The sequence below is a fragment of the Mesoplodon densirostris genome, chromosome 2, assembly GCF_025265405.1.
Source record: "Mesoplodon densirostris isolate mMesDen1 chromosome 2, mMesDen1 primary haplotype, whole genome shotgun sequence".
Taxonomy (NCBI): Eukaryota; Metazoa; Chordata; class Mammalia; order Artiodactyla; family Ziphiidae; genus Mesoplodon; species Mesoplodon densirostris.
In genome coordinates, this window is record NC_082662.1 from 127,451,385 (window position 1) to 127,461,406 (window position 10,022).

The 10,022-nt window shown below is 45.4% G+C and overlaps 1 protein-coding gene across 8 annotated transcripts; it reads right to left on the bottom strand.

The window, feature by feature from the left end:
• Positions 1–880: 880 nt before the first annotated feature.
• Positions 881–9,509, bottom strand: ZBTB18 (zinc finger and BTB domain containing 18). Of its 8 annotated transcripts, XM_060090892.1 has the most exons (4): positions 8,424–8,894; positions 7,776–7,894; positions 6,889–6,972; positions 881–4,546 (listed from the first exon to the last, which is right to left on the bottom strand). In XM_060090892.1, exons 3-4 carry the CDS (start codon positions 6,899–6,901, stop codon positions 2,964–2,966), a joined length of 1,596 nt encoding a protein of 531 aa, XP_059946875.1. In that variant the 5' UTR covers positions 6,902–6,972; positions 7,776–7,894; positions 8,424–8,894; the 3' UTR covers positions 881–2,963. The 8 variants fall into 8 exon arrangements, with proteins under 8 accessions (XP_059946875.1, XP_059946874.1, XP_059946876.1 ...); XM_060090891.1 differs by having other exon boundaries at positions 7,776–8,894; XM_060090893.1 differs by having other exon boundaries at positions 5,134–6,972; positions 7,776–8,894.
• Between the last annotated feature and the right edge of the window lie 513 nt (positions 9,510–10,022).

Genomic DNA, 10,022 nt, shown 5'->3' on the forward strand with positions numbered 1-10,022 from the left:
TGACAATAGTCATGTAAAACTGTACTTTCATAGGTATCTTTAAGGCTGGAAGTTATGAACAATTATAGATTCCAGGATTTACAAAAACTCTCAGGTCGGTGCCAGCCCTGCTCACACTTAGGATGACGGCGTGTAACAATTCCTCTATAGAACTGTCCGGCACATGTGAGTGCTCTGTCAATTCTTTAGGTCAACCAGCAAATGTTTCTCACCTTGACAAGCCCAATGAGGCAAGCATGAAGTTGGGACGATCACAAAAGTTACGGAACAGTTTTTTTAAATGGTTGCATGAACTTAATTACATTTTAGTTAAAACTTAGGAATTAAAACCTGGGAACTTTTGAGTTCTCCCAGGAACAAAGAGGACGTATACAGCTATTCTTGAACAGTCGAATGCCTGCTAATTCGATTGCCTAGAATTCCAGTCGTTAGCCAAGCAGTTTTCCAAATTAAGACATCCGGTCTCCTTCAATTTTCCACTTAAACCAGAACACAGAAGAATAGATTTGACCAATCAACTTAGGATAAAATTACCCATGAAAATATGACTTATGGTGTATGGATTAGTAGTTGTACAGCACATTACAAAAAATCTATGCTGCCACTTGAGCTTTCACAAATTTCTAGAGAGTTACCTTAACATTCCTGACCTAGGCTATAGAAAATGGGTCACATTTTTTAAATGTGCATTTAGTATCTTCTTAAATGACTAGAAGCAAAATGTTTGCACACTTCCATTTGAATGATTTAAGGCATTCTAATAATTCATAAGCTCTGAACAGAATTGGCATTAAAAAGAAAGATGCCATGTATGATACATATTTAGGATCTATGTAGTACACAATCACAATTTAAAAAACACACAAAAATTCTCAGTTCATATAATTTATTGCAGTTAGCACACAGTTTAAAAATTCACCAACACACCAATAGTACAAAACTAAACAGCATTATAAGTTATTCCCCCCTCAGGAAAATAAAACATACTATGATTGTCAAAGCTAGATGTCAGTCTAAGTTTTAGAACAAAGGAAGAATGTGAAACTAATAAAAGGAAAAAGCAATCACTCACAATGACCACAAAAAGAAAATCCAAAAGAAAGTCCGTTTTCTCACATTGATTGTCTTCTCTAAATTAATAAAAATTATTTTAACATAAACTGTATTTAAAAAAAACTAGAAACTCTTCAAGTAACTAAAGATAATGCTCCAAGGCCATTTTCACAGCTTTTTTTGTTTGTTTGTTTGCTTTAAATGCCATTACAGCCAAATTAACACACATTTGACCAAATATTTCCAAAACAGTCCAGCAACACACAATGGAGTTTTCCATTCAGTATCTTAAGCACAAAAATAGGCTATGTTTACAGTAGTTAAGGCGATCAAATTTTAAACAAAAGCAATTTAAAAAAAAAAGGGAAAAACAGCAAACGTTTTCCATGCTACTCCCATAGACCTTATTTGTAAGTGCAAGACAGGAAAACAAACACTGTGCAAAATGCTTTGCCCTGCGTGCTGGTCATTAAAACCACACGTTGGGCTGCAGCCTCTGCTGCCGCGATACACATAGTCTACTAACCCCCTTCCCCATGTCAATCAAGGCAGTCCAGTCCTTTCAGCCTGGGGCTTTTTCAGTCCATAGAATCTTTTCATGAGTTTGGGGGGGGGGGGAATGGGGGAGGGGCGGGAGGGAAGGAGGAAGGGAGGGAAAGGAAGAAGGGGAGAAAAAGAAAAGGGGAGCAAAAAAAGAGAATGACCTATTGTCAATTTGTGCAGTAGTTACTCTAAAAACGCTCAACTGGGTAAATGTGTACATCTAAACTTTGAGCTGGCCTGGGTTTTGTGCAATTAGAAGTTTTGTTATAAAATGCACACTGCACATGCAAATCTTTAAGCCTTTTGTAAACATTTATATTTTCCTTGTTATGTAGCGAAGTTATCAATTTGCAGCTTAAGTTTTTTATTCAGCTTAACAGTTTCAACTTAAAGACAGTGGGAAAGTCAATTTAAATTATATAAAATAAAAACAGTGCATTAACGTTCTTCATAACACCAGGGTTTTTTTTTTCCAAATGGTGCTATTTTTCTAAGGAAATTAAATAATTTTAAACTCACTCGTTAAAGTTATACAATGCAAACAAAGACAAAAAATATACTGAAACTCATGCATTTCTGTAGCGTTAATATTTACTTTTCAAGACTCAACTAAGAGCATCAACACAACCTGTCAAGTCCTTTGACACCCCCCCAGCCCATGTAATCAATTACAGTATACAATAACAGTAATTCACATTTTTCAACACACAGTTCAACACTGCTGAAGCTGCAATATCCTTTTTCATCCCAAGCAAACCTTCACAAAGACAGCGTCCCAGTGATCCCAGTGTACTTTCAGAATTTCTCTCATTGGGAACCGTCAGAAAACCAGAAGTTGCCACAGAAAGTTTTAAGTCAACTGCTTGTTTAAAAATAGATAATCCAGCATTTCAGAAATTTTCCATTTGGGTCTAAAAGCATTCAGGTTTCCAACAGCCAGAAAAGATTCATGCAATTTGAGACCTATAAAGAGGCTAATAAAACTGGAGGGAATTTCTACTTAAAAAAAAAGAAAAGGTGGGAAAAAAAGAGAGAGTTCAAAAGACACCGCAGTGCTGACAAAATAGGCCCTAGGAAAGCATTTTGTGATAGGACGATTTGTTTCAAAGGTTCTTATTGGCTTACTTCCCCTACCCCCCTTGAAAGAAAGAAAAACACCTCTCTATTCTCCGACTTGCTCTAAAGTTTCTGTTACCAGAATGCTAAATTAGTGAGATTCTCATGCTATTCTAAAGTGCAAAAACAAGTTAATACCCCAACCTTTCAGTTCCAGGAAACAAGACTGCTTTTAGACCGTACCACAACTATATAGAGATCTATTTATATATAGGTATATATATATTATTTATATATATATATATATAAAATTATTTCCAGAGTTCTTGAGAGCTATCTTCTAAGGTCCAGTCTCTGACAGCGGGCAGGCTCAGAGCCTCGCTTTTGACGGACAAGGAGTTCACCAACTCACAGTGGAACTTGCGGATGTGCCGGTACAGGTCCCCGGACTGCGTGAACCTGCGCTCACACCACTTGCAGGCGTGTGGCTTTTCGCGCGTGTGCACCACGGCGTGGCGGCTCAGGTTGTGCGAGTACTGGAAGCTCTTGCCGCACTGGGTGCATGTGTAGGGCTTCTCGCCCGAGTGAGTCCTTTCGTGGCGCTTCAGGGTGTACATGCAGGAGAACGTCTTCCCGCACAGAGAGCAGGTGGGCACGTTGACGTCGGCGGCCGGCTTGCTGCGCAGGCCGTCCTGCTCACGGAAGTGCGTGCTCAGGTGGATCTGCAGGATGTGTGGGCTGGGGAAGACCTTGTTGCACAGGGGGCACATGAAGATCTGGCCCGCTGGGCTCAGGATGTTGGAGACGTAGGGCAGCAGACCGCTCTCCATGCCGCCCTCCACCTGGACCCGCTCGCTCTCGGGGGTCATCATCTCGTCGTCGCTGCCTTTGTCCTCCCGCTCCAGCTCCCTCAGGACCGAGTCCTCCCTCAGCGGAGCCAGATGGGCAGGCTCATACTGTACCCTGTTATTAGTGCTCACACTCTCTTTCACAGTGCTATGTTCCATGTCATAGTCATTAGTGCCAACATCACTCTCATCACAGGAAGCCTCTTTCTCCACCTTCACCTGCACCAGGTTGCTTCTCAGCACGTCCTGTGAAGAGAAATAAGAGCTGTTCAGATTTTCAACTCCTGAAAGGCTGGACTTGACAGACAGGTCCAGCACACAGTCAACATCTGCTGAATCCCTCACGGAGGTGACAGACCTCTGGGACAAAGACTCTGCTGAGCTGCAGGGGCTGGCTACTGTTTTTCCAGCTGCTGTGGCGTGTGGCTCTGCCTCTCCGCCAGCCTGGGGGATGCCTGCTGAGTCCGAGGGCAATCGCATCCACATGTTCCCAGGCTCGGCCGCCAAGTCCCTTTTGCTAGGCAAGATGTTCAATTTTTCATCTTCCCCTTCATCTTCATCACTGGGTAAATCGCCTGCCATGTGGCTGCTGCCATCAGAGAGACTCTCGACTTTGTCCGAACAACTTGAAGCATCTTCTTCCTTTTTGGTGCTGTCTGCCTCTGTGGTGGCTTTCTCTTTCAGCTTCTTTTTGCAGACTTTGACAATGTCATACATGTGGAGATAACTGGCAGCTGCTAGCACGTCTTCAATGGGCAAGTCTTTGAACTGGAGTTTCCCTTCATACATGAATTCAAGCAGGAGAGCGAAGGCTGGGGCTGTAACAATGTCGCTGTTCAGATGAACAATGTCTCTTTTGTCCAGCTGGTCCTTGTAAAAGAGGTGGAAATACATGCTGCATGAAGCCAGTACAGCTCGGTGCGCTCGGAACTGGGCATCTCCCACCAGAACAGTGCAGTCACAAAGAAAACCCTGATGTCTCTGCTCGCTCAGACACTGCAGCAAATGTCTACTATGGTCTGGAAACTCCATACTGTCTTCATAACCTGGGAAGAGAGAAATTTCTCATGAGAGCCTGCTTAGGAACAACTTTTCAAGGCTCTAGTCCCCATTAAAAAAAAAAAAAATCAGCTTGGGCCACGGAGGTACATGTCCCTGAATTTTAATCAGGCTAATGACCCAAGCACTACCAAATCACACACACAGAACCAAATGCAAGAAGAAAAATGTACACTTTTGAAACTTCTTACCCCAGCCAAACAGTCTCTGATGCATCTCCACCTTCCTTGAACTTTTAGTCAAGTTTTAAAAGCGTTAATTTCAGTAGTCTCTTACTGAGAATAAGAATTTAGGTCTCTTTCAGAAGAAATTTAATTAACTCTAATCATCAAATTATGCCCTACAAAACCTACAAAATAGCTTTAATTTCAAAGGGAACAACTCAAATAATGAACAAAGAAAAGTCCCAAACACATTCTGGAAGATTCAGAAAACTTGTTCAACCATCCTTTTTTATTTTATTACTTTTGATACTTGACTGCACTTAGCAAGCACAATTTAAACACACATTTGGCTGAATCAAGAAAAAAAAATGAAACCGCATAATTAGTCCAGAAATTAGCAAACAACTTACTTTTAAAGTCAGAGTGTTAAAACAACAAAAGCCCTGTGTATAAAAACAGATGTTAATGCCTTAAGATTTGCAGGTATAGCACACATGTATGAGATCAGAAGGAACTACACCAACAGATGGAAAAGATCATCTCTACTATGAACAAATCCAAATTTTTTTTAATGAACTGAGAAGAAGAAATGGTTATATTTCTTTGTAAAATCTGTACATCTAGAATATTAAGAACCAGAAGGGCTTTATTTAACTCTGAAAATTCTCATCTAAACTTTGGTCTGTTGCAAAGCAAAATGAGTTCCATATTAAAATTAATGCAAACTTTTAAATAAAGGCATATTACGTTCAAATGAAACTCAAAAGCTTTACAGGTTCAACATACAAAAAAAGAAGAAAAAAAGTCTTGCTAGTAAAAGAGAAACTATTCTTTTGACTCCGCCATACCTCAGTCAACAGAAAATACTTTGTTTCAACATAATTTGATATATTTTGTTTTCCCACTAGCTTTTATTCTTTCAAATATGCACTGTTGCCCTTATTTTCTGGTGAAAGAGGGTAAAATGGAGGCAGGAGAGACGCAGATGTACAAAGGGTCAAAATTCAACCACAAAATTCAACTCCTTAAACCTGACTTCCTCTTTCCTATGACCAGAAGCAAAGTTCCACACCATCCATCTCAAAAACTGCATTTGGGAAATGGATACATATTAATTTAATATTTAAAAATTACTTCCCTGCTTCTTCTACACTTTGCCCAAAATGGGCTAAAACTTTCATCCTAACCCAATACATTCTGCAAGACGCCACTGCTAGAATAAACCAAGATTTACAATACAATCACTTCAAGTGCCCCACAGCTAACATCAATCCTAATCCTTGAGAGGGCTAAAAATAAAGATTGGAGGGCAGCTCACAAGGTAGCCGTGATCAAATTAGGAGGCTGAGAGGACAGAGAGGGACGAAGAAGGAAGCTTATAAACATCTGATCCAGCTGACTGTGGCCATATGGCAGCTGCTGCCCAGATAAAGAGATTAAGAATAGAGGAGTGCGATTACAGCTGTCTGGCCAATTCAGGCAGCTCAAATCTACAAGTTCTAAATTAGTCGCTAACACAAAAACTCCTGCAAATAATTATCGTTATGCTGAAATAAAAGATCTCTTAAATATATATTTGAAAGAGAAATGAGGAAACCAGTCAAACTATTCTCCTGGGGACAAAAGTTTTTTTTTTTTTTCTTTTAAAAAAACCTTCGGTCATAAAAGCACTACAGCTGTATGTTTCAGTAGTGCTGCTGAATGTTTTGAAGAATAAAGTTTCACAGTGGAATTAATTACACAACAATCTAGCTTCTTAACTAGAAAAATCTTCTCATATAAGTTTGAATGCTGGATTCCAAACAGTTTACTATTTCTCCCCCGGACTCCAAAAGCAAAAGAAATCTAAAGAGCAGTGAACAACAACAACAACAACAAAAAAGGATTTTAATCCAAACTGATCTCAAAAAGCAATATTTCAAAGCCTTTCTTAACATTTCAAAACTTGAAATATTTCTGTATATTAAAGTTATTTACCCGATCGAGCAAAAGGGATAAAAATTAAAACTAAACAAGCCCAAGACTCTCAACTCCAATAAGATGTTCATTTAATACTCAAGTTCATACTTTATTCTTAAACTGGATTAGAAAAGTAATGTGATTTTTTAAAATTAAATAAACACCAAAACAGAAATATGCTCCATCTAATCTCTTGCTACTCCTACCTTTAGGACACATAAACCTGATTAAGTCCTTTCCTCTGAGTCTTGCTGGCTCCAGGTCTGTTACATCGGTGGAAAAAAAGCAGACTAAGAGACAGATGCAAAGTGGAGATGATGTTAGAGAGGAATGAGATACCTTCTCCACCACAGATCCGCACACACTAACTCCCTGTCTGTGTGTTAGAATAAAAGGCTGAGGGATGGCAGGCTGTCAGCTGCTCTGACATCATGTTCAGATGGAAATGCTACCTCCAGCTGTGCTCCTTTTAATGCCATATGCTACTCCTCTACACTCCTGCCACCAGCTTTTTCTTAGGAGAACTTTTCTCTTCTGTTAGTATAAACAAAATACTTCAAAGTCTCCCTTTTTTCCAAACTTTCTAACAGAAGAAATTGAAAAACTCAGCATATGGAGTTCTACTGTATTTATGGAATAGCAACACTTCTGTCTTAAGTTGGTGGACTGGCTTACATACTGACAGCACACTCAAGCCACGGTGCTATTCAGGAAATCCAGATTCACTTTTATTCAACTCCAACGTTTAGTTTCAAAGGCAGCTTAGAGATATTTTTAAACCAACCCATTTGACATCTCCAGTCCCATTTCAACATTATTACGGCACTTCAATTTTTTTTTTTTTTTCTGCTGAGATAATGGTATACATGTCTCAGAATGCTGGAAGACTATTCAGAACTACTACTTCAACCTGGTTCACCTTATTATTTCACTCTTGTATAACTACTTATCTAAAACTACCTTCTCAGTAAAATTTCTCACCCTGCCAGTTAATGCAAATTTCAACTCTCAATATCAACAAGCTGAAACTGCACTTTCTGAAATCCTGGAAAGTACTTCAGTTCAATGAGACAAATTAATAAACAGATACAACCTGCTACAGCCACTTAAAATGAACGCTGCATCTGCATATCTGATCCGACTTTATGCTCAGAAAGAGAACTTGGTCTTCCCCTTGATCTGTGTTCCATAACAATCTTTTTTTGGGTCACTCTGTAACGTTCATGAGCACAAGAAAACCTTTCAGGGAGAAAGGGAGAAGGGGTGGGGGAAGCCAGGTCTAGCAAGTTGGGGAACTTTTCAGCTAGATTTGCGGGTCTTTTCGAATGGCTGATGAAATTGTAACGTAACCCAGGCTGGCCTGACCAGTGCCCTGCAAGGGGCTGCGACATCTGTGAATGTCGAAGTCTCCACAGACTCTTGTGGGAGTGAGCAGCAGAAAAGGCGCTGGGGCCTGAGGCGCAAGTGTCACAGTCCTGGTGATAACCGCTCCGTTCTCATTAGAAAACCATGGCCAAGAGTTAAAGAAAGAGTAACAAAGACCAAGGTCTCTATCCTGTGCTTCTTGCTTTCCCAAAGTCGCAAACCCAACTTTCTCTAACTTCGCGATGAATGACATAATTATGAATGCCTATTTCAGGAGGCACTCTTTGGGGATAAATTCCTTCTCAGCCACACCACCTATTCCGCACAAATGCCCTCGCCTCATTCCAATATATCAGACATTAATCACCCCATTTACCCAGTGGGGTGGGGGGCGAGTGACAGTTTAATGAGCCCCGAGCACCGCAATGGGCCAGCGACTCCCACTCCACAAATCAACCCCTTTGCGCCTCGCAGCCTCAGGTCCGGAGAGGTTTTGCGAGGTTGGGTTTTGTTTTTCAAGGAGGTGGGGGCGGGGGGGCGGAGCAGGGAGGGGGGAAGAAATGCAAATCTTTACGTAGTTGGCTGTGCATAAAACACTAGGGGAAAGAGGAAGGTTAAACCACAGGGAAGGAGGTGGAGGGCGTAGAGCCGGTGCAGCAGGAAAACACCTTAAACAACAGACGAGAAAACAGACCCGGGTCACGGCAACAACAAAAGAAAAGTCGTAAGAAGCCGGGGGAGGGTGGTTGCTACTACCGCTTCCCTGCCGCCGCGGCGCGAGCCCCCGGCAACTGCCCCGGACCGGGAGGGGCCTCCCCGCGGGCGCCGCCGCAGCTGCAAGGGTCCCCGGAGCCACGGCCGTCCCGGCGCCGTGCAGCTGCACCGCTCCCAAGCCCCCGCCCCGCGTCCCCCGCCCCCGAGAGGCGCCGCCGCAGCTGCACCGGCCGGAGCGCGCCCCGAGCCGCAGCTGCACCGGCCGCACCCCGCCCGACCCGCAGCTGCGGCGGCCCGGCCCCGCACCCGGCCCCCGCCGCTGCGGCGCCCCTCGTCACCCCTAGCTCCACCCGCACAAACTAACTCCACTCGCGGGGCCCGCCCGCCCGCACGGCCCCGCCGGCCGGGGCCGCACAGCCGGCGCCCCGCCCTCCAGGGCCCGGAGGGGGCGCCGGGTCGGGGCCGGGTCCGGCGCCGGGACTCACACGGAGCGGCCCTAAGTCACCGCGTCCCCACCGCCGCCGCGTCCTCCGCCTCCCGGCCGCCGCCGCCGCCGCCGGACTTGGTGGGCTTCCTCCTCCGCGGGTCCCCCTCCCTCCCTCCCGGCCCCCCCGCCCCCCAATCCCGGCTCCGTCGCCCGCTCCCCCTGCCCCCTCCCTCCCGCCCACCCACCCCCGCTGGCAGCCGGAGGAGCGCGGCGGAGCGAAGAGGCCCCACTCTCAACGGCTCCCCATGGCAGCAGCCCAGCGGCGGCCGCAGCCTGCCAGACACAGCGAGGGAGCGAGCGAGCGAAGAGCGAGCGAGGAGCGAGCGAGGAGCCCGGGCCGGGGGGGCCGGGGGGGCGGGGGGAAGGGCGGGGGGACGCACCACGCACGCACGCGGCAGCGCCGGCCAGATGTTCCCCCCCCGCCGCCCTCCCTCCCGGCGCTGGGCTGCTGCGATTGACCGAAAGCGGCCGGACCGGGTTCCCCGCCCGCCCCCTGCACGCAGTCTCCTCCAATAGAAAGGCGGCTTTTCAGAGAGGCGGAGGCAGTGGCGGGCAATCGTAGGACTGACAAGAGGGCCCAGCCAATGGGAGGGGCGAACCGGAGCTGCCGCTCGCGCGTGCCAATCGCAGGCAGAAACTGTTGGGGTGGGCGGGCCCGAGCGGGCGGGGCTGGTAGCCAGGCGGTGCGGGCGGAGCCGGCGGGAGGGCGCAGCGGCGGTGGCGGCAGCGGCGCCCCTCTGGGGGACTTGGCCGTGAGAAAGTGAAAGGAGCCCG